Here is a 23,820-nt window from a genome sequence, read left to right as displayed (position 1 = left end):
GGTATTGGGGTATGTGTATAGTTTATAGCCTGAACTAAGCCCCTAGACACCCTGAAGCAAAGATAAACCATACCTGTTTTCCTTTCCAAATTCCTGACCCAAAACATCGTGAGCACAATTTAAAAGTTAAGAGGTACAATGGGGTGGGAGGTGGGAGGCTCAAGAGTGAGGGGACATATGTGTATCTATAGCTGATTCGTGTTGATATATGGCAGAAAGCAACACAACATTGTAAAGCAATTATCCTCCAATTAAAAATAAATTAATTTTTAAAATGTAGTTATTCAAGCTGCTGAGCTAAGTGATAATTTGTTACACAACAATAGTAACAAAAAGAGAAGCCTTTCTTGTCCTCACCCCTTACCAAGAAAAGCAGTTTTCAGGCAGGTGGTGGGGACTGAATTTTATCAGTCTTCTAGATATCATTCTATCTACCAGTTTGCAGGATTAGGGAACACGTTAGGGGAACATGGTGTCACAAAAATATAATCAGGCAAGTCCAGAATGTGGAAGTCTCTACAGGACAAATAAACTGGCTTTTTCAACAACACAAACAAAAAGTTGCAAGAAGAGAAAAAGAAGGGAAATTTGTTGGTTAAAAAACTTGAGAGACAGATCAAGAGGTAAATTCACCTTGGGGGCATCGGGTCCTGATGCAGACAGACCAAAACAAAAATATTATTTATGATACAATTGGAAAAATTTGAATACTAACTGGATGTTTTATATAATTAAAATTAATCTTTTCAAGCTTGATACTGTTATTGTAATTATATTTTGTCCTGTTTTCTTTTAAGGGTCTTTATCCTAAAGAGATAGATGGTGAAGAATATGGATGAAATGAGGTAAGGTGTGGGGTTTTTGTCAAAATAATTGTGCATTTTGTGTAATCTGGGGGCACATGGAGTGGAAGGATATAGTTGAAACATAACTGGTCATAGGTTGGTAATGTTTTAAGCAGGGTGATGAGTGTATAGGAGCTTATTTTATGGTTTTGTATTTGAAAATGTCCAGTAATCAAAAGTGTTGTTGATGTTGTTGTTGCTTATTTTTTTGAGCAGAAAACTATCCTTCAAAATGTTTGAAGGTATAATTCACTGAACAAGCATTTCATTCAATATTAACTGAACACTTACTGTGTGCCAGGTACTCAGTTAAACTCTGAGGCTGCAGATGTGGATTGGTCATGGTACTGCCTCTTTGAATCTAGTTTATGGTCTAGTGGCAAAGAAAGCCTGTACACAAATGAAGTATAGGACAAAAAACATGCTAAGTATTACAAAAAGAATAGACTGTCTAGAACAGTTTCAAAAGCATTTACCTTTACCAAATCCATTCCCACCCAACCATGACTTGGTTGACTCAGCATTTACATATGAATGTTCCAAGGCCTAGCATAATATAAGTTTGAATGTGTATAGAAAATGTGACCTCAAACTATTTGAAAAACTCTGTGTTATGATATGACTGCAGCTTTTCCAGCATTACAGAGCGGGGGAAACTCCATGTGTCTACTTCATGCTTGTCTTAGTCAGCTAGGGTTACCACAGCAAAATACCATACATGGGGTGGCTCAAACAACATTTCTTTCTCACTGTTGTGGAGGCTGAAAGTCCAAAATCAAGGTGTCAGCAGATTCAGTTCCTGAAGATTGCCTTCTTCCTTGCTCAAAAATAGCAGCCTTCTGGCTGTGTCCTTATGTGGAGAGAAAGCCTGAGTGCCTGGGTGTTTCTTCTCTAATCCCATCATGAGGGCCCCAGTCTCAATGCTGGCACCTTAAACTAATTATCTCCTAGAGATTTCATTTCCAAATATCATCACAGGAGTTAGGGCGTCAGCATAACCATATGGAAGGGAAACAGTCCCTAGCAGCAGCCTACTTCAATGTATCTTTAAGGTACAACCCACAGACCCAGCTATAACACCATGACCTGGTGAGCTTTTAAAAATATTCAGTATCAGAAATCTTGCCCCAGATTCAGTAGGTCCATGCTGAGCCCCGGCATCTGACTTTTTAATAACCTCCTAGTAACTATCTCAAGCATCCTAGATGAGAACCACTGACTTGGAAATGGCCATTAGTGATGGCCACAGGTGGGGGGAGGGGCAACTAAAACATTAAATTCCATAAGGTCAGTATTTCCATCCCCCAATTTCTACTTTCTAAGTTTTTAAAATTAATTTTATTGGAATATAGTTGATTTACAATGTTGTATTAGTTTCTACTGTACAAGAAAGTGCATCAGTTATACATATATTCATTCTTTTTAATTTTATTTTTTAAATTAATTTTTATTGAAATATAGTTGATTTACAATGCTGTGTTAGGTTCTGCTGTACCTGCAGAGTGAATTGGTTATACATATACATATGTCCAATCTTTTTTAGATTCTTTTCCCATATAGGTCATAACAGAGTATTGAATAAAGTTCCCTGTGCTAACAGGGGAGAAGGCAATGGCACCCCACTCCAGTACTCTTGCCTGGAAAATCCCATGGACGGAGGAGCCTGGTGGGCTGCAGTCCATGGGGTCGCTAAGAGTTGGACACGACTGAGTGACTTCACTTTCACTTTTCACGTTCATGCATTGGAGAAGGAAATGGCAACCCACTCCAGTGTTCTTGCCTGGAGAATCCCAGGGACGGGGGAGCCTGGTGGGCTGCCATCTCCAGGGTTGCACAGAGTTGGACACGACTGAAGCAACTTAGCAACAGCAGCAGCAGTGCTAACAGTAGGTTCTTATTAGTAATTTATTTGATATATAATAGTGTGTATATGTCAGTCCCGGTCTCCCAATTTATCCCTCCTCCCAGCCCCCATTTTCCCCCTTGGTAACCATAAATTTGTTTTCTATATCTGTGACTCTATTTCTGTTTTGTAAATAGGTTCATTTGTACCAGTTTTGTAGATCCCACATATAAGCAATATCATATGATGTTTGTCTGTCTCTGTCTGACTTACTTCGCCCACTATGACGGTCTCTAGGTCCATCCATGTTGCTGCAAATGGCATGATTTTGTTCTTTCTCATGACTGAGTAATATTCCATTGTATGTATGGACCACATCTTCTTTACCATTCCTCTGTGACAGATATTTAGGCAGGTTCCATGTCCTGGTTATTGTAAATAGTGCTGCAGTGAACACTGGGGTACCTGTATCTTTTTGAATTACGGTTTTCTCCTCATATATGCCCAGGAGTGGGATTGCTGGATCATATGGTAGTTTTAGGTTTGTTTTTTTTTTTAATGTTCCTGAGCTTTCTTTTTTTCTTTGACTCTTAATGATTTTTGTTTTTTAATTTTTATCTGTTTGGTTGTGTTGGCTCTTCATTGCGTCTCTCAGGATATTCATCTCAGTGTGGCCTCCTCTCTACTTGTGCAGAGGCTCTGCAGTTGTAGTACAGGCTCTGTGGTTGCAGTGCCCAGGCTCAACTGCCCCATGGCATGTGGGATCTCAGTTCCCCAACTGGGGATTGAAATCATGTCCCCTACATTGCAAGGCAGGTTCTTAACCACTGGACCACCAGGGAAGTCCCCATTTTTAGGTTTTTAAGAAACCTGCATACTGTTATTAGCAGTATGCAGGTTTCTTAAATTAGTGACTGTCCAATTTATATTCCCACTAACAGTGTAGGAGGGTCCCCTTTTCTCCACACCCTCTCCAGCATATATCGCTTGTAGATTTTTTTAATGATAGCCATTCTAACAGTGTGAGGTGGTACCTTACTGTAAGTTTAGATTTGTACTTCTCTAATAATTAGTGATGATGTTGAGCATCTTTTCATGTGCCTCTTGGCCATCTGTATGTCTTCTCTGAAGAAATATCTATTTAGATCTTTGGCCCATTGTTTAGTTAGTCCAGCTTGAATCTGCATTATTTCCTTTGGCTGCAGCACTTCAGAAAGCTACATGACATTTTTGTTTGTTTTTTTTTTTCCTTCCCAGAATGAGAAAACTCTTCTTCAACACAGGACCTTTGCATTTTCTTTTCTCGTATTTCAACTTCATTTAACATGTTTGCACCCAAGAAAAAAATTTTTTTCTAGACTGTTTCAAGGGATTACACACATGATTTATTAAAATATGCATTCCTTATAAAACCGTGACTTTGTTTTCAGTTCACTAAAATGTGCAATGCATTTCATGGGATTAATTCCTAAAACACTTTGGGTCTTGGAATGGGTTTCAAGATGCTACAACTAACTAGTGATTAGTCGCAAACTCATTTGTTTAATTTGTTAAAATTTTGCTTCTTCTGCCTTGTGTCACTATTGCCCGCCTGTATGTGAGTTCTTGGCTTCAATTCTTCAAGTGATAGAGTTCCCGGTCCCATGTGTGCCGGGCACACTGAATGACAGCACAGGAGGAAAATACATCCCCCACCTTCAAGATTAAAATGCGTATGGGGAGAGAAGAACTCATAAGGGATTATAAAAACAGTGTAAGGCAGCTTATAAAGTAATGACCATGTTCCAAAATTTTCCTTGTTTAGATTCCTTTTAGAATGTGCATTTGTCTGCCAGCTTAGTTGACTAGATAAGCTGAGTGATTTGTTTTCTTCATTCCTCTGATCAAGCATGGGCTATCAGGGAAGGCAATCTGGCATTTTCCAAAGGCCTATGAAAATAACTTGAGCTTTGTATAAATTTGCATGAAAGAGGGAATAGCCGTGATCATCTGCCACTGAAACTTTTGCGCAAAGCTTAGGCGTCATCAGAGTTCTTTATTGAGAGGATTTGACTTCCAGGCCGCGCTTGGAATGAGCTGTCGTCAGGGACATTCTCCACCCTCCTCTCCTTTCACTCTCACTTCGGTCATTGCTGTTACGTAAACTCAGTCATTCTTTCCCTTCAAGCTCAAGTTTGCTCATCTGGGCAGTACCTTTTTCCAATGGACCAGCCTTCTGTAACCTCTACAGGGAGCTTTGTCACAAACATGGGTCCTAATTAACCTCATGAACTGACAGAAGGATACTTAAACTCTCATATTTAAGAACTCATTTCTTTTTAAGCCACATTTTATAATCCTCAGACTCTGAGAATGGAAAATCATACCACAGGCCTTAGAGACAGGCGATTGAGAGCTGGCTAATGAGTGTTTCCTTTGTTTTGAATAGCTAGCTGTTCTCACCATTTCAAAGCAGACTCCAGTTCTCGGCACTTCCTTCTTGGAATCTGCCAAATGCACCGCATTGTGGGGCAGCATGCTCTGGGTCTTTGGTCCTGGGGTCCGGCTCTGATACTGTACATTTGATTTTGCACCTTCTGTGTCCTCCTCTTATTCAGTCAGGGCATAGACATAAAATGCCTATTTCATATTTACTGAATTCTCCTTGGGAAGAGAATTACAAGAGGTAAGAGAGCTAATTTCCCAAGAAACACATCTTAAAGGGTACAGCTGGACTCCAGGAAATTTGCCACCTGGCCTGCTGGACAGAACTGTTCAGCAGGCTCTTCATGTGATCACAGTGCCTTGTCTACTAAACACCCCTTGAGATTTCTTTTGACTGTAAGTCAGATTTACACGGAATCCAGGATTTCTGCCTGCTTAGTGCTGCTAGAAATTCGGAATCTTTCTTACTGCTTAGATGTTTATTTGCCTATTGTACTGAGATGAGCAATGTGACTGGTATCTCTGGGAAGTGAGGGCTTAGTCTAATTATCATGACAAGATCTAAGCTAATTTTATGTTTGTAAAAATTGGTCATAACCACATATTGTATGATTCTATTTAATGAAATGTCCAGAAGAGGTAAATCCATAAGGTACAAGAAGTAGATTAGTGGCTGCCTAGGATCCGGGAAGTTTTGGGGGGAGAGAAGCAATCAGAGTGGCTGTTTATGGGTATGGGGTTTGTTTGGGGGATGATGAAATGTTCCAAAATTCTTCATGGTGATGGTTGCACAACTCTGTGATTATACTAAAAACCATTGAGTCATAAATTTTAAATGGGTGAATGGTATGAAATGTGAATTGTATCTCAATAAAACAGGAAATATACAGGCAGCATCAGGGAGGGTGTGTACACAAACTACTCCAGTGAAGGAGACAAGTCGTCATCCGCCCCTGTAGGAGTAGTCTGGTCTCTGACCCTGTTTACTCTGACCATATATACACTTTCTATTTGGGGCCTTTTTATAATCTTATTACAGTTAGTGAGCAACAGTTAAGAACCACAGTGAGGCCTTGGTTATAGCTTTTCTTTGTTTTCCATCAACAGTAAACATGACTAATGTCTCCATAGCTCAACTCAACAACATACATGGAATCAGGAGGTTTTGTACTCACACCACGGGCTGCTGGGGCTGACCAGCTGGAGACGTATCTCCTTAGAGAGACAGTGGTTGGCTAAACTTGGGCTCCAGAGCCAAGATGTTGGTGAAGGGTGGGAAATCATCTTCCTCTGGCCTGGGGTGAAGGCTGCTGTGGAAGGAAACCTGAGAGCAGTGAGAGTTCTCTTTCTTGGTCTGGACATATAGGCTGGGAATTCACGAGAAGAGTAGATTTTGAGCTCAGTGTTCCTCTAACTATCTTCCAGTCCAGTACCTATGATTGTGACTTCGCCAGAGAAAGCATGCAGCCGGAACAAAGAGTATGAGACAGCTCCCTCCTGTCACTTAGTAAAAAGGGTTTGTGATGGTTAATTTTATGTGTCAACTTGGCTGGGACACAGTGCCCAGATATTTGGTCCAATATTATTCTGGATATTTCTGTGAGGATGTTTTTGGATGAGGTGTACATTAAATCAGTGGACTTTGGATAAAGCAGATTGTCCTCCATGATGTGAGTGGACCTCATCTGATCAGTCAAAAGCTTAAATAGCACAAAAGGCTGGCCTTCCCAGAGCAAGAGCGCATTCTGCCAGCAGACTGCCTTACCCCTGCATCTGTAGCATCAGCTCTCCCTGGCTTGCTAGCAGAACCTGTGGATATAAACCACAACGGTTTCCTGAGTCTCCAGCCTGCTGCTGGCCTCTGCCATCAGATTTTGGACATCCAGGCCTCCACAATGGCATGCACCAATTCTTTAAAATAAATCTCCTTCACTATATATACAGATCCTCTTAGTTCCATCTCTCTGAACACCCTGACTGACGCAGGGCCATAGAACTCTCTCTTTAGGAGTGACACTTGAAGCAGAACAGAAGTACCACTTTGATCTCACCAACAGGAGATTAGCAGATGGCAGACCAGGGACAGGAGCTTTCTGAGTAGGAGCTGAGGCCTCAGTGCAGTGGCTCAGTGAGCACCGCTGGTGAGACAGCCACCTGAGAAGTGCTCATGGTGCCTCCACCTAAAGAAGAGGTGCTAGAACACCAACCTTCTGAGCTGTACCCATGGCTGGTTTTACCCCTGGAAAAACTACAATGGGTTCAACTGAAATACTAAAGCATTTGCTGCCTGCCAAGCTGGAATCTTCATGTTGAAAGCTTCTTATAGGGAGAGTCAGTCCAGTTTGACTCTACAGGCTTGGAATGGGTCATTTTGAATTTCTGTTCATTTTCGACAAAGCTAATCAAATGCTCATCAGGCACGGGCAGCAACAGAAATCTCCATGTTTAGCTTCTTGAGCCGCCTTCAGACAGTGGAGGCGCCCCTAGCAAATAACAAACAGCAACTCTGTGGAGTCCTCATGCGCTGGGACAATGCTTGGCAATCAGCAGGGGCTCATATCCTGAAATAAATAAATGACATCCATTTAGTCACGCTTGCTGCAGACTGTGAACTTCTTTGAAACATACAGACACATGGACACTCTGAAAGGAGTCACGCTGGTAAAAAAGATGGCAGGAGAAAGGGGGTTGGTATTTAGGAGAAAAGGAAGGGAGCTGCACATGGGCAGTTACACAAAGGAAGGTGTGGAGGAGGAAACAAGGAAGCAGGAGCAAGGCAAAGGCCATGGCCAGCTGAAACAGGAAAGTCAGCCAGAACGCACACTGCTTGGTCTTTGAAGACGTTTCCTTCAAGTCCCACCCTGCTGCGAAGCCTAAGAAAGCCGGGATGCTGAGGATTTTTGCCTGGGAGCCTCTCAGACTCACGCTGTCCTGCTGCTCCTTTGGCACATGGCGTGGATCATAAACATTTCTGTACAAATGTCCTGATTCTCCACTTAAAATAAAGGCAGGCCCCCTTGGCCCTCATTTTTGGTATAGTATACTCTTAGTACAAGAAATATGAACCAAACTAGGATTTAAGCACAAAACGAATTAGGAAAGTTGGTGCTTATGAAATAGTTTGCAGTACTGAAGGAACAGGCTTCTGGGCTGGTGCCTTCTGCAGTGACTCCCTGAAAACCCAGAGAACTGACCCCTACCCAGCAAGCACCTCCAGGAGCTATAATCTCTGCCCAGCTTAGGGGGGTGGGGGATTGGGGGCTGTCCCTGCAGCTACTGAGTTCATGAACACACTACAGTTGCTATACTTGAGAAATGTGGAAGTTAGATCAGGAACCCCCTGCTGTTGGCGACATGACGCTTGACCAAGCAAGTGCACAGAATGTTTTAAGAACATTAAAAAATCAAAAAATCCCACCACTAGTAACAATAATGGGGACCACTTTTCTATGCTTTCAGTATTTGGAAGAGTGGTGCTTAAGTGGTTGAAAAACCTGGCTCCTGGATGGTGCAAAGTAATTTTTTCTTTACCCTTAGAATCTTTCATCTGTCTCCACCAAGTATATCTTGGAGGACAAAAGGGAGCAAACCCTTCTCTCTTCTCTTCTTCTCCCTCCTGAACCCTTGAGTCACCCGTCAGCTCTCTGCCCCCTCAGAGTCTTGCTTCTCCCCTCCCTCCATTCCTGGCTGGCAGTGATGTGGCTCTATCTAGGCTTCTCCCAAGTGGAAGGACTTAACCTACTTCTTCTGGACACTTCTGGACACTGAGCCATACATATCTGATACCTCATTTAACCCTCACGACAATCCTGCAGGACAGTATGTTATTCTCATTTCACCGATGAGGAAATGGACGGTCAGAGAGGTCACACTGCTAGGAGTTGGTGGATCCAGGATTTGAGCCCAGCTTTGTTTGGCTCCTGATCCTGGGCCCTTCCCACATCATTAGATCTTGTGTCATTTTGCATTCCCTGCCCATAGGACAGAGGCCTTCCAAAAGAGCCCTGCGGTCACCCCAGGGGCATGCACTGAAGGGGCCCCATGGAAGGTGCCAGTCTCCAGGCCAAAGCTTTCCGGCACCCATCACTCATGGTAGGGGCTGCTGGACCTCTTTCCACCCTGGGGACTCCTTCCCCGGACACATCTTCATTTCTGGCACATTCTTTTTGAAATGAACTTGGTGGGAACTTATGGTTTCACTCCCCAAAAGTCCACAAAATTCCAAGCAAACCCCAAATCTTGTAGGTTGCAAGGAGTAAGTATGTTATTTTTGGCAGAAATAATTGTAGTTTGGCAGTAAGCTTCTAAAAACATAATAAAAGTACTTTTTAACATCCTGTTTTTTCTTCCTTTTGTTGATTTTTGAGCATTTCTTCCCAAGCAAAGAGTTATGCAACAATTTTCAAAATTGCCAAACTTTTGTTTTATTGGTACTCTTTATTTGGTTCCTTTTCTATGTTTCCTTGCATCTTATCTGCTTTGAACTTTAACCTAGGAATTGAAGTGACCATAAAGCATGCAGAGAATGGCCTAGAGACCACATGGGGCTGGATAAGTTTCCTGAAGCAAAGTGAAAGCTCTGAAAAGCTAATTGTGGATGGTAAAGGTCATCCTTGGTCCCCTGGCCATTAGCAGGCAAGCCTTGAGCCTAGGAATATGGATGTCTATGATAAATGGTCCTTACTCTTCCTGCACCAAAAATTTCAGATCCCTGTGTCTTCAGTGGGGTTTCAGAAACATCCATTCCCCATTTCCCATGACAGCCAATCTGGTGCAGGTGTTAGGAGTATGGTTAGGAAATAGACACCTTCATCCAGATCCGGGCTCTGCCGCTTCCTAGCTGTGTGATCTTGTGCAAGTTACTTGACCTCTCTGTGGCTCAATTTCTTTACAGTTAAATGACAATGATAAAGCATCTAACTTCATAGGGTTGTTATGGGAGTTGAAAAAGGTAATGCTACATATAAAATGTCCTGGCCCTGCCATTAGCTAGTTGTTGACGTGGGACAACTCACTTCAGTTCTCTGAGGTTCAGTTCTGAATAGTAAAAGTAAAGGCCTGGGTCCAAACCCTAAGATTTGGAGCTTTCTAGATCCTGGGGAAACCTACACAGGCCCCAGAGAATAGATGGATAACCACACTTAGGTGTAAAGCTCAATCATTGTGAACAAGCCATGTCAGCTGGTAGTGAAACCAGCTTACGAACAGAAACACAAATGAGAGGGGCAAAGACATCAGTTTTCTAATGGATGGTGTCCAAGGCCTACTGCGAGGCCATGTAGCTGAGATTCTGCACAGCCCAGAGGGGTGCTTCCCTTCGACAAACATTCAGCGTGTGGGGATGATGTAGTAACAAAGTGAATGTTGAGAACCACTGGCCTGTGGGTAAGAGTATTTAATTTACCTGGTGTGATATTCTGATTTAGGACAAGAAATAGACCTCTGATCTTTGTCCCTGTTCCTGGCATAATGCTTCAGAGCCCCTTTGAGTTTCTTAAATGATGAGAGTGATAAAGGTGGCTTTTTCAAAGAGATGATTTTTGGACCCCACCTGATGATAGGGGCTTGCTACCAGGAGAACCAACAACATAATTAGAGAGAACTTTCAGTCACATGCCCTTGACCTAAGGGGAGGGGAGAAGGGCTGGAAACTGAACTCAGTCACCAGTGATTTAATCAACTATGCCTAAGTAATGAAGCCTCCAGAAAAAGCTAAGGGGATGACAGAGGATGAGATGGTTGGATGGCATCACTGACTCTCAATGGACAGGAGTTTGAGCAAATTCTGGGAGATAATAAAGGACAGGGAAGCCTGGCGTGCTGCAGTCCACGGGGTTGCAAAGAGTCTGACATGACTTAGTGACTGAACAAGGAAAAGCTAAGAAGACAGGCTTAGGGGAGTTTCCGGGCTGGAGAACAGGTGGAGACTTGAGGAGAGTGGCGTGCTCTGTGTCCTTTCCCCCTGCCTGGCCCAATGCAGCTCTTTCATCTAGCAGTTCCTGAGTTACACAGTAAACTATTAATCTGAAAAGTAAAATGTTTCTGTAAGTCTCATGAGCCACTGTAGTAAATTAATGGATCCCAAGGAAGAAGTTGGTGGAACCTCCAGTCTATGACCAGAAGCACAGGTGACAACTGTTCTTGTGATTGTGTCTGAAGTGGGGTGGGGTGTGAATTTTCATAGGACTGAGCCCTTAGCCTGTGGGATTTGATGCTCTCCAGATAGATAGTGTTGGAGTTGAGTTGAACTATAGGACACCCAGTTGGTGCCTTAAAATTGCTTGGTGTGTGGCAAAACCCACATGTTGGAACTGGGAGCAGCAATCTACCTGGCATCAGAAAGATCTAGGTTCACATTCCAGCTGTGCTGTTTATTCTTTGGGCGACCTTGAGCAAGTCACTTAACCTCTCCTAGTGTTGGTTTCTCCAAGTGCTATAGTCATGATTAGATAAATAAGTATGTTAAACACCTATGAGAGTAACTTTTTTTTTTTTTAATTTTTGGCTGTGCTGGATCTTTGTTGCTGTGCGTGGGCTTTCTCTACTTGTACTGAGTGAGGGCTACTATCGAGTTGTGGTGCCAAATTTCTTGCGCAGTGGCTTTTCTTGTTTTGGAGCACAAGTTCTGGGGCAGATGGCTTCAGCAGTTGCAGCTCGAGGGCTTAGTTGCTCTGTGGCATGTGGGATCTTGGTTCCCAGACTAGCAATCCCTTGTCCCCTGCATTGCCCAGCATTTTCTTTAACCACTGGGCCACCAGGGAAGTCCTGAGACTAATCCTTTTTACTAATAACTATCATTGATTACTGTTACCATCTCCTACATTTTAGCATCATCAGCAAGTAGGAGGAGGGAGGCAAAGGGTGAACTTTGTTGGTTAGACTGGCTCTGGAAAAGGTACTCAGGTGGGCTCAGTAGATAAGGCAAACTAGAATTTGGAGGGTTTGTCATTTTTGTTAATTAATTTGGCTCTGTGAGGTCTTAGCTGTGGCAGGCAGGATCTTTTAGTTGTGGTGTGTGGGATCTAGTTCCCTGATCAGAGGTAGAACCCTGGGAACGATTGCATCGGGGACATAGAGTCTTAGCCACTGGATCACCAGGGAAGTCCCCAAACTAGGATTGGTCCAGGCAGCCATCAGTATCTTCAGGGGAAATGACTGTATCTGGTTCTCGAGCAACTGACTCATTCCCTGCAGAGTCCCAGCCCATGTGGGCTGTGGGAGGGTGGATAGGAAGGCATATAGCTTGCAAAGAGCAAGACAGAGTAACCTCTAAGGGGCAGGTCTTCAGTCCTAATGAAGGGAATTGAGGCACCAGGGCAGCATAACCAACTAGGTCATTGCAGGGTGAACACCCAGCAGAGGAAGGAAGGGGAGGAAAAGCTATGATCTGGGTGAGCACCTAGGCGCTCAGAGTTCTGCCTCGCTGATCACAGCCACCAGTGACTCTGGCACTCAGCACAGCTCCTAGCAATATGATCACCTGGTGCCCAGGGAGCCCAGTGGTCAGTATATGGCGCACTGAGGGAGACAGGAGTAAGGAGAACATTCCTCAACAGTGACAAGGGCCCAAACCTGGAAGAAAACGACTTTTCTTATCTGCCTAGGATGCACATGTAGTTTTTTTCTTAGAAAAGAGAGCTCCTGGGTCTATCCCAACTATCTACTGTTTTTTAACAACTGCTGAAGCAAAATGAAATGGACAGGCTGGAGGGTAAGAATAAATAAAATTACTTGACCTGAAGATTTGGTGGAATTTCCCCAAATAGTTTACCAAATATGAAATGTTTTAGGCTCAGGCTGGGATTTTTTTGTTTCGTTTCTTTTTAATTTAGAAGCTTGAATACTTGAGCCTGTTATAAACTGTGTTACCAGAAGTCTGGAAGTTTATACTTCAAGTTCCCTGTTATTTTTTTTTCCTACTCACTTGTTTGTAATCATGCACTCACTACTCATGAGGGGAAAAAAATAAATCTGGGATAGATGCAGGTTTTCTAAAGCCCTTCACTTTTTTTTTTAAACCTGCTCCTAAGATTTTCATTTACTTTAACATCTGTTTATAGTACAGTTGCAAATACCTTTTGCTCCTCTATAAATCACCGCATGATTTTGGCCTCAGCTTTGTTTGAACTTACTGGGATTTCTTATTTATGCTGCCTGTGAGCCAAGTGTCTATATAAGGCCCACTCAACTCCAGTTGTGTGTTGTTGGATTTCATCTACACTTCAACTTTGAAACAAGTTTCCTAAATGAATTAGTTTTGTCTCCTTGCTAATGAAATTATCACCAGCAGCAACACCAACACCATTTCCTTTTATTTGTTTATTTTTCTAAGAGGAAATGCTTCAAAGTCTCTGGTTTGAAAAAGGAGAAAAGTTGGCTTATATTTTTATATATTGAAATCTTTTCAGTGAAGATTCTAGACCTGACTTTTTTTTCTTTTAGCTGAGTTCATGATCATCATCTAATTTAATAATACTCATTTATCATACTTCTTATAACTGTATCTGAAATATCTTCCAACTCCCTCTGGAAGAAAAACTTCAACTTAGGTATAGGATCTGAGAAGGCAGTTTGGAGACAAATGAGTCAAGATTATTTTTTGTGGATTTCATCAAAGCCGATTTTAAAAATATGGTGCTATTAAGCTGTTTTTTAGATCAATAATTATGTGGGCCTAAAGTTTTACATAAATAAGTAAGCAGAATTTATATTTTCATTTAGCAGTGCATAGATTTTTATTACCTATTAATGGAGTACAAAGTGCTCTTGGTAGTTATTTTGGTTTCAAGTTAGCTTCATATCTTCATGATCTTTATTATATTTAACTGGCCTAAAACCAGCTAGAAAAAAAATCCATTAGAGCTAATTGATTGACTTCACATTTGCCGAATCAGAAGCTTTTATAAAGATTTATTCTATCAGTCAATAATGTCTTGGTCTCAGCATTTTCACAGTTGTAACTTTAGACCTTGTCATTGTAAAGAGATCCTCTTTTGGTACTGTTAGAAATAATTTTGGTTTGGAAGTGAATATTGGTAGACTTATTCTTAGTTACTGAGTTTCATTTGCAAATGATTTAAAAAGTGAATGAGAATTTTTTAAAATGGAATAGAGTAAATGTAGGTGTTTTCCTCAAGTTGTCATAAAGACGTGTTTAAAATAGCATTTCCAGCTCAACAATGAGAGTTGTCCCAGATCGGGGATGATCACCATTTATATTCTGTGCTCTTGAGGTCTACTTAAATAACAGCATGATACACATATTGTAAAGGACAGAATCCTAAATTGTGTGTTAGTGTGTGTACTTGCATGTATGTATAGCGGTCAGAAAGTTTTGGGGCACAAGAAATCTGAGAAACTCTAAAGATATGGAATTATAGTAAACATGCCAGAGAGGGAAAGGGAGAAAAAGGTGAACTAAGAAAACCCTGATAGTATTATTGCATCCTGTTCAGTGTTGGTAGAATGCTAAGAAAGATTTCTATTACATTCAACTAAGAAGGATCAATTAAAGAGTGGAGAAGTGTTAGTTGAATAGTCAAATGCTAGGCAGGGAAAAGTAATGTCGCCAGAAATTACTCCTGTAAGTTTCAGTAGAAGGTTGCAGAACAATAAGCCTTTGTTAATCCCGTACTGGTTTATTCAAACAGTGTGTAATTCAAAGCAATTGCTGCTCCCCAGGCAGGAATTACAATTGCTATGTTGGAAGGGAGAATAATGTGTCATTCCAAGGGGAAATCAGGTCTGGAAAAGACCTCTTGGTTGAAGAACCTCATATGTCCCAAAACAGCTTCAAAGCAGGCCAAGTAAAACAGACCAACTGTGAACCGCCCTGTGAAGTCAGCTGGCCCCGAACTGAGCTGTATTTCCCTTGCTTCTCTGCTTCTCTCTTTTTGGTGGATGGCAAGATGTCCCCAGAGCAAGGAGCAAGAGTGGAGGGGAGGCAGAGAAATTCTAGTACTGGATAAGCTATTACATAGAAAGTGACTCCTTGTCCCCGAGCAAGGACATACAAAATCATTTAAGAGAACTCCATCATCCATGTATGGGCTTTATGTATATTTAATTGGCGATGATGGTGAGCACAGAGCATCCTCCCCTGGCATAAAAACATTGGACAAGAGTCAGACATGAGTCAACTGCAAGAGGAGGCTTGAATCATATTTTGAACAATTTTGGTCAACAATCCTTCAGAGAACAATCTTCCAGTTTGATGGTGTCATGTTTGTGGAATTAAATGTGAACAGCTTAAAATTCCACAACTTTTAAAAAGTCAGCTTTGATTCCAGTGATTGATCTGTCCATGCTTCAGGGACACCAAGCTGTCAGCCCCCCAACAACCTTTGGTGAGGCTATGCTAAGCGACCGGTTCTTGTGAACTGGCTAATTAGGCAAATTAATAGGCAATGCCACCAAAACCCTCATGAAGAATACTCCTTAAATGGGGTGGGCCATCTGTGACCTGAAAACTGCTTGTTAGGCACTCAAGAAATCCATAAGGAAGACTCAGAGATGATACATCTCAGTGGATTCAGATTCAAACAGTTCTTCCATGGTCTGGGATTGTGAACTGTCGTTACATGTTCCAGCATGCACTCAGATTTCAGTGCTACTAGGGCAGAGGCACTGAACGCTTGCCAAATATCCGCATGCTTCTGCATCAGTCACAGCCCCTCCGTAGTGTGCCCTGTCCAACCACTAGGACAGAAGTAAACGGTGTCACTTCCAGGCTCTGCACAGAAGAGCACACACATGTGCCCTCTCCAAGCATCCTCTTCCTCTACTGCCAGGACGGTGAAGGCCCAAGACTCCAAATGTCAGAGCTTGTATCAGCCAGGGCTGTTGAGCAGGATTCCCTTGTGTCTACCTCCCACTCTCCTCCTAGCCTGCATCAGTCACATATGGAAAGCAAGAATAAACTTTCATTGTGTTGAGCCAGGATTCTGGGCTTAGCTGGTTACTGCAGCATAGTCTAAGCTAATACAGCTGCTTTTCTAGATCTTTTTGTAAAAAAAAAAAAAAAAACGAAAACAAACGAAAATCCATCTGGAGAAGGGATGAGCAATCTGAGTGGTGCCATCCTTGAACCAACCTAGGAGGCTCTGCCAGGTTGCCTTTGTATCATGTGCTCCCAAAGTTATTCCACTCCGTAAGTTGTGGCTGTTCTTGCAGGGTGTTGCAGGAGGAAGTGAGGAAGAGCCTGGTCAGTTGGGGGGATGATATGGGTCAGTTCCCTTCTGATGGTTTCTCTTCTGATTCACCAACCCCCTCTTGGGATTTTAGGCTTGCTAAACATATGGTACAAATCAGTGAAATTATTCATTGTGGTTTTCATTTGAGTGAGCTAGTTTCCGCTCCTAAGAAGGGTCTTAACAAAACAGGAAGTTTTTCTTGGATCTAGAAATGGAACTCTGCCTTCTGACATGAGTTTTTACCAACTTCTGCAAATCTCAATTTTCCTGCTTCCTTGTTAAGAGGGTGGGGCAAATGGAAGGGAAGAGATGTAACCAGAAAATGCTGATTTGTCAGTAGTTAAGAGTTAGGGCTGACTGGGTTTGGGGAGCAGGGGGTGGGGTGGGGGTGTGGCTGGGAGAATGGCAGCCTGTCCAAAGCAGATCACCTCCTCCCAAATGACCACTTAATTTCCTACCTCTTCTATCACTTCGGCCTTGACAAAGAAGTATGAAGAGAGAGGTGAAGGGCCAAGGAACATTATGATAGTTGGTGGTCACCCCTTGATAATAACCTTTGACTTGTGTGACCCAGTGGATATTCCTCAAAACATTCTGATATGCCTCACCCGCTAGATTCTGCTACATGGGGGCAGAGAATACATTTTAGTACCCACTACATGGAGGGTACCCAAGAGTGCTTGCAGGAACACAGGAAGGAATACTTGATTCTCGTAACTATTTTTATAGTGAGATACTAACTACAGTGATTTGAATGAGAAAATCAAACATAATTTCTACTTTTTGAATGGAAAAATGGAAACATTAATATGTTACTTGCTCAGTCATGTAGGGTCAATTAAGAAGTGGAGCTAAAATCCAAGTCTCCCAATTTCTGTTTTAATTGTTTAACCAGTTCAGTTCTCTCCCCACCCCATATAACGATACAGACCATTTATCATCACTGCCATCATGTAAGGTAAATTACCATCCAGATAGTCTATGTAATTTATGTCTACATTTGTATTATACAAAGACTGTCAGTAAAGACATCAAGATCCTACTATCATTATCACTAGGGGATAGTCTTACAATGCCAATTCTTAAGTCCTTACTCTTTTACTCTTTGTCCTAAGAATAAACATATACCTATGCTATCTAAAAAAACAATAGAGAAGGTAATACTGCCTCTAGTTTTCAGTGTATAGGGAATTTAGTTGGCTTCTAGTTCAACATTTTGAATTATTAATCAAGAAGATTTGGAGTGGGAAACCACAGGAAGGGAATCATGGCAGAAAATGCTGCTTGCCCTACTGGCTGAACTTCTGTTTTTTTATCTGAACTTATTTTTATTTAGGTCTACCATTCGGCATGCAGGACCTTTAGTTGCAGCATGTGAGATCTAGTTCTCTGACCAAGAACTGAACCCAGGCCCCTTACGTTGGAAGCACCAAGTCTTTTATGGACCACCATAGAAGTCCCTCAACTTTTCTATGTTTGTTGTTGAACCTATATCCTAAGGAATACATATCTAAACATTTAGTAGAACAGTGTTCAGGCTTCCTGATCCTGAAGACAAATGTACTCTTTGGGAAGAACATACAGTTGAGTTTGTCAAGCTTTCTTTTATTTATGGGCACAAGGACCCGTTTCTACCCTGGTGATCAAGAGTGGGTCCTTAGTCCAGAACATGGTAGTTACATCATAGGTATGATTAAATACAGATGCAGAAATTTATCTGGTATTTTCAGCAGATGATATATACTTGGGTTTTCTCATTTTCCATTTCTCTGATACTAACCAACTCATCCCTGCCTTTATTCCATCCTTCCACCACCACCGCCCACTTCTGCCACCCCAGTTCAGAACTTGTGCATATGGTGCCAGGATTTTGTTTAGGACAGCTGTTCAAATGAGCCTTCTTGCCATCTAACCTCTCAGGCAACATCATGAATTCAAGGCCACATCTGTCACTCAATATACATTCAAATTAGAAATTTGGAATCTCCAATTCAAATTGGAAATATTGGAAATTAATCAGGATAAGCTGACAAACGATAAACCATGGAGCAGCAACTTAAAAGAAATTGAGCTTTTTTGATTTCTCTTATGGGGACAAAATATGCTTATCTTCCAAGCTGAGTTACTCACTGGCCAGATTCCAGCCAGAGACTCTAGTCTGTGACTTTCCTGGGTCATCCCTGGAAGCCCCTTTATACTGTGTAGCCAGAATCTCAGAGAGAGGTTGCTAAAGCCCCCAATCCAAGTTAATTAGCGGCTCTGGTCTGTTTTTTGGACATTTGTAACTCATCCAGGTTCCTCTAGATTGAAATACCTGAATGAATGCTGGAGACATTTCATGGTTGTTTTGAGAATTCCCTCACAACTTGGAAGGTTATTCTCTAATACCATAAAGCATTTCCCCATTTTCCAAGTAAGGAGTTTAAAAAGTCACACAGCAGTGTCAGGATTTAAACCTTTCTTCCTCTAAGGCCAAAGCCCATTTTGTTTCCACCCCTCACTAAGCAGAGTTGGTCCAAAGGGTGGAAAAGTCATTTGACAGCATTCTAGTCCCTTCAGCATCTTCCCTGAGTAGCTTTGTTATTTGCTGTAAACAGTTGTAGATTTCCAGAACCACAGACACACCCATATAAAAATGTTAATGACTAAAATGCCCTGTAAAACCAATAGAAATGAACAGTGTATTGATGTCACACTGGAATTGTCTCCTGCTTCTCTCCACCAGCACAGATAACTGAGAATGAAGAGGATTTTTTCTTAAATTTACAGTCAGATCTCTCAAATCTGAACCCCCTGTCATTTTGTGAACTTCTCATTGTGGAAAAAATGATGGTGAGTGATAATGCTTTAAGCTACTTTTCAAATAATGTAAAGTCTGTTCTCCTATGGAAGAAACTGAGGCTTGTTTAAAAGAGAACTTTTCCAGGCCCCCAGGCGCTGCTGAAATTCTTGTAGAGGACACACATGTGGGCAGCTCTGCTGTTAGTGCTTATGCTTTCTAAAAGATCCAGAAACTGTAGCTTCTGGTGAAGTGCCCTGCTGGAACAGCAGGCTTTAGAAAACCACCAAAATCCCACTGGGATAAAAGAGGTTCATTTGTTTTCAACTTGTAGCCCTTCTACATTCCAGGAGGCCCATCCCCCAGGCCTGTGTCTATGGCTGATTCATAACCTTGCACCCACACAAGTCTAGGCATTCACTGGGATCCTAACAAAGAGGTTAAGGTGTAAACCTGGAGGAAGTTTTTAAGGACTAGAGGGAGTTGGGAGTGAGGGGAAGATGAGAGAAAAGGTAAAAGACAGGAAAAGCAATTACATGATCATATAGTTGCCCCAGGCAAATGAGCACATATGTTGGGGAGGCCTGGCTGCTGAATGTGGTTTCAATAGCCAAGACCCTGCCTTTGATTCTGCAGCATGGCTTCCAGTGAGAGAGCTCATTGGCCAGTGTGGGGTGACCAGGCTTATCTGACTGTGAACACCTCTCCCCATCATCGAGTTTATTTTATATGCTTGCACGGCCGGATCTGTGTTTCCAGCTGAAAGGCTTAGGGTGTGCAGTGTATTCCCTCAAGGGTAAATCAAAGCAGCTGCAATCTTCTGCCAGGAAGGAACTTACTGCCCCAGCTTGGAGGTTCAGTGGACGATGAGTGAAAAAAGCTTTCTGGAATAGAAAATGAGATACCCTATGGGCCAATCTTTGAAAACTGCAAGCTGCCAAGCAAATGTGAACCATCAGGGATCTAAAAAATAGTATCATTATGGCAGGGCTAGATAGATGGGCTTTCTTGACAGGAAGAATACTCTGAACTGATGGCTGAATTCCTGAAGGGAGTTACAAGATTTTCCTTGCACTTCTGAAGACTACATAACTTAGAATTCTCTCTTTGGAAAGTGTTTCTGATGCCCTTTGAGGCCATGGGCTCTAGCTGACTCGAGTTGGAAGTGTGGCTCTGACATTTATCTGGGTGACCTAGAGCATATTTTCTCTTCTGGAAAATGGGGATAATATCCTTTGCCTAACTAGATTGTGGTTTTGAGAGTTAGAAGTAATGTACAGTGCCTGTAAGTTATATACCCTTTAAGAAATAGGGATGCAGATATCCACCACGCTTCCAGACTTCAGAATTGGCATGAATTGACTCAGTAAGATGGGATCAGAGAGGAGAATCACATCTAGGCTTTTATTCTATTTTTTAAGCTACTCATTAGCATTCTTTACATTCTCCAACTAGCAGATTATGATGAGTCAAGATCAATTACTGTCTTTAAGTATGTTTAGTACTGACTGATCCATTAAGTGTAAAAGATAGCTAGCGATTATTGTGTTCTTAGTATGTGCAGGGCATTCATGTTAGCATTCTTATGATTATCATCCTCATTTTACAGATGAGGAAACTGAAGTACAGAGATTAAGGAACTAGTTAGTACAAGGTCACAGTCTAGTGAGTGTCATGACTAGGAAATAACGGGTAGATAGAAGGGTATCAGTCTTGGCGGATGTCGGAAATCAAGATCAGCCACACTGAGAAGGTAAATTTAAATTTTATTCTCTTCCAGTTAACAGCTCATCAAAGATAAACTATGCTTTTGTCATTTAAAAATTGCACTAGAGGGCGCCAAATACACAACTGTGACTCTAGAACTGTTTTGCTAATATAGTTCTCCCATAGTGCAACAAAACATACAATCAGTAAAGATTCAAGCCAGAAGCCCATCCCAGAAAGAGTATGATGCAGTTTAGGACAATCAAACAGCTTTATTTCTAGCCCCGCAATTAAAAGAAAGGAAAAATCCTCGTGCTTTATATTCAGCAATTTATAATTTGTTTCTACCTGAGACTGATTGTTATTTAAAGTGCCTTTCAGCTGGGTTTTCAAATTTCTCTTTGCGAGCTGAGTGGTGAAGAGTAACCTGGAAAAGGGTAGGGTAATCTGGATGAAAATAAATTAAAAAAAATTAAACACTGAGATTTTTTTAAAAAATTTATTTAGCAAAGTAAATCATGCATTAAAAAAAAATACCCAACCTTACATCCAAGAGCTTAAAATTAAAAGGAACAACACCCCGTTCTTAACCTTAAGAAGCAACATCTTTGAGGTAACTCCAGATTCCTAAATAATGTTTGTTTCTATTTCTTGATTTATCAAACTGACATTATTTATCTTTATGGGCTTTCCAGGCGGTGCCAGTGGTAAAGAACCTGCCTGCCAATGCAGGTAGAGGTAACAGATGCAGGTTCCTGGGTTAGAAAGATCTGGAGGAGGGCACAGCAACCCACCCCAGTTTACAAAATAACTTTTATTTCCCCATATTAAGAGAGGAATAACAGCATTGCAGAACATTTAATTTGTTTCACAATAATGAGATTACTTTGAATATGGGATTTCATCAAATTATACATGATGCTCATCTTTCCATGTCATTAAGCATTGAAAATGTCATTTAAAATAAACTGTAGTGTAACTTACATAAAAAATTTTCTAAAGTATAAGGAACCTCCACCTCTTTAACCAGTGTGATGACAAGATCATTTCACTCCACAGTAGAAACTGTGATATTTGAAGATCTTGTCTTAGTTACGCAGCAGTGAGAATAGTGTCTGAAGGGGCAAGGACTTAGAGTCCTGCTGGGAATGCAGAAATCAATCAAAACAATTTAACAACTCAGCCTAGAAAAGTTCTAATTACTCCTCAACATCTCAAGATCAAATGGATCATGAATGAATTAGTCACAAGTTTGGAGTTTGTCATTTTTTTGGTGGAAAATAATTTTTTAATGCTTAGTTCTCTTATCATTTCCTTGTAAATTATCACAAGCAGCACAGAAAACTGCTAGAGTCATTAGTGCAACTAACAAAAAATCTAGCATTTTGTTTAGATCTTTTTTCACCACCCCGTCTCCAATCTACCTGGCTCCAAATGGTAGGGGGTATGGGTTGGTAAGTATTATGGCTTGTTGTTAGTTAGCAGCCTAAAATGTACTTGGGAGGAAGCCTGTCTACTACTACTACTACTACTACTACATTTTTCCTCTGAAATAAAAACAGAACGGTGCTACAATCATACCAAACCTAGGCTTGTCTACCATCCCTACAAAATACTCATCCAGTACTAAGCTCTGCAATAATGGTAAAGTTGAATACGAACAGAAACTTCTTCAGACCAGGAGCTTGAAAGGATGCCTGGGAGCTGGTAACATACTAAGAAACACCAGCTTTTTCAGATGGGAGGAGGCCATTCCTATGGGGACGGGATGCCTTACCTAACACAACCAACATAATTTGAACAAATAGATGGTCGATACATATTTTATACATTTCCTTATTTTTAGTTAGCCTTTATGCTAGATACAACTCTATGCCCCGTATGCTAAGGGGTTTGTATGCTTTCATCTCATTTGATCCATCAACAAATGAATCAGCGACATTCATCTTTTAAATTTGGACACAGCTTGTAAGCAGTGTCACGGGACTCAGAATTCAAATACAGATCCTTCCCATGGCACGGACATTATCGTTCTGGCCTCCTCTAGCAGAGCATAATGAACAGTCATTGCCACTCGGCACGTAGGACAATGGACAGACTGATCCCCCGCTACCAGTATTTCCGAAGATGGTGGGTGCGGCCAGGTTCACTGAGCAGTGTGCACCGCGGCAAGTTGTAAGGTACATTATATACTTTTGGGAAGGAATGAGAAGCTGACCTTAAAGTGCGTCAACTAGGACACTGAACACCGAGAAGGCTAAAACTCTGGACTAGAGGGCCCCAGGAAACGCTGGGCGGAAGTGGGCTCGGCCGAGGAGGAAATGCGTTTTCGAGGCTCCTCCGCGACGACGCGGGCGGGGCGGCAGCTCCAGCCGGGCAGCGGTTGCGCAGCCTGCCCTCTCCTGCGACCCCCTGGAACTGCTGGCTGCCGGCTGCCGGCAGCCTCGACCGAGGGGCGGCGGGCCTCTGGAAACGCAGGAGCCGCTTTCCGGGGCCAACCCCTCCCTCTCCCCCGCTGCGAGGGCGGCGCCCCTGTGACGCTCACAGCAGCCCGGCTACGCCCCTCTCGGCGCGGGCCAGCCGGCTGCCTGGACGAGAGCGCCAGGCCCCAGGCCCCGACTCGCTCGGGCCGGTGGCCAAGCCATGAGCTTGCTGCATCTGCTGCGCAGCCACCCACAGTTCCCTTTTCCAGACGGGGAGCCAATGTTTGGACGGCTGGGTAGAGTTCACGAGGGCAAATTCCATCCCAACAGGAGCGAGGGAGTTCTGAATGAAGAGAAAGGGGATCTTGGGTGTGTCCACTGATTATGATTAAGCCCGTTTATCAGCTATACAGTGAAAAGGCCTATTTCCACAAAAGGCCAAAACTGGACGACAGAACCTCTCCTTCCTCTTGATTGGCCCGACTTTGAAGAGGGTTAACCTCCGTAAGCGTTTCCAACTAAAGTTCCTCACTGTGGTTCTCACCTCGACTTTGAAGTCCGCTGTTTTCTCCAAGGACTGTTGAGGGAAGAGGCTGTTCTAAGCTAG

The 23,820-nt window shown here is 42.3% G+C and overlaps 1 protein-coding gene and 1 long non-coding RNA gene across 3 annotated transcripts in view; one reads left to right on the top strand and one right to left on the bottom strand.

Moving 5' to 3' along the window:
• The window catches only part of LHFPL3 (lipoma HMGIC fusion partner-like 3), a 640,749-nt gene extending 638,733 nt beyond the window's left edge, over positions 1-2,016 (top strand). Inside the window, exon 3 of the mRNA XM_018047259.1 lies at positions 798-2,016. Coding sequence (XP_017902748.1) covers positions 798-811 — 14 coding nt within the window. The 3' untranslated portion in view covers positions 812-2,016. The remainder of the gene's footprint in view (positions 1-797) is intronic.
• Positions 5,718-23,820, bottom strand: part of LOC106502029 — a 38,352-nt gene continuing 20,249 nt past the window's right edge. For both annotated transcript variants that reach the window (XR_001917978.1, XR_001295593.2), the window contains one exon: positions 5,718-7,673. This is a non-coding gene — a long non-coding RNA (DEAD-box ATP-dependent RNA helicase 30). The remainder of the gene's footprint in view (positions 7,674-23,820) is intronic.

This window comes from Capra hircus, chromosome 4 (assembly GCF_001704415.2).
Source record: "Capra hircus breed San Clemente chromosome 4, ASM170441v1, whole genome shotgun sequence".
NCBI classification, from domain to species: Eukaryota; Metazoa; Chordata; class Mammalia; order Artiodactyla; family Bovidae; genus Capra; species Capra hircus.
This window is presented reverse-complemented; position numbering and strand designations above follow the sequence as displayed.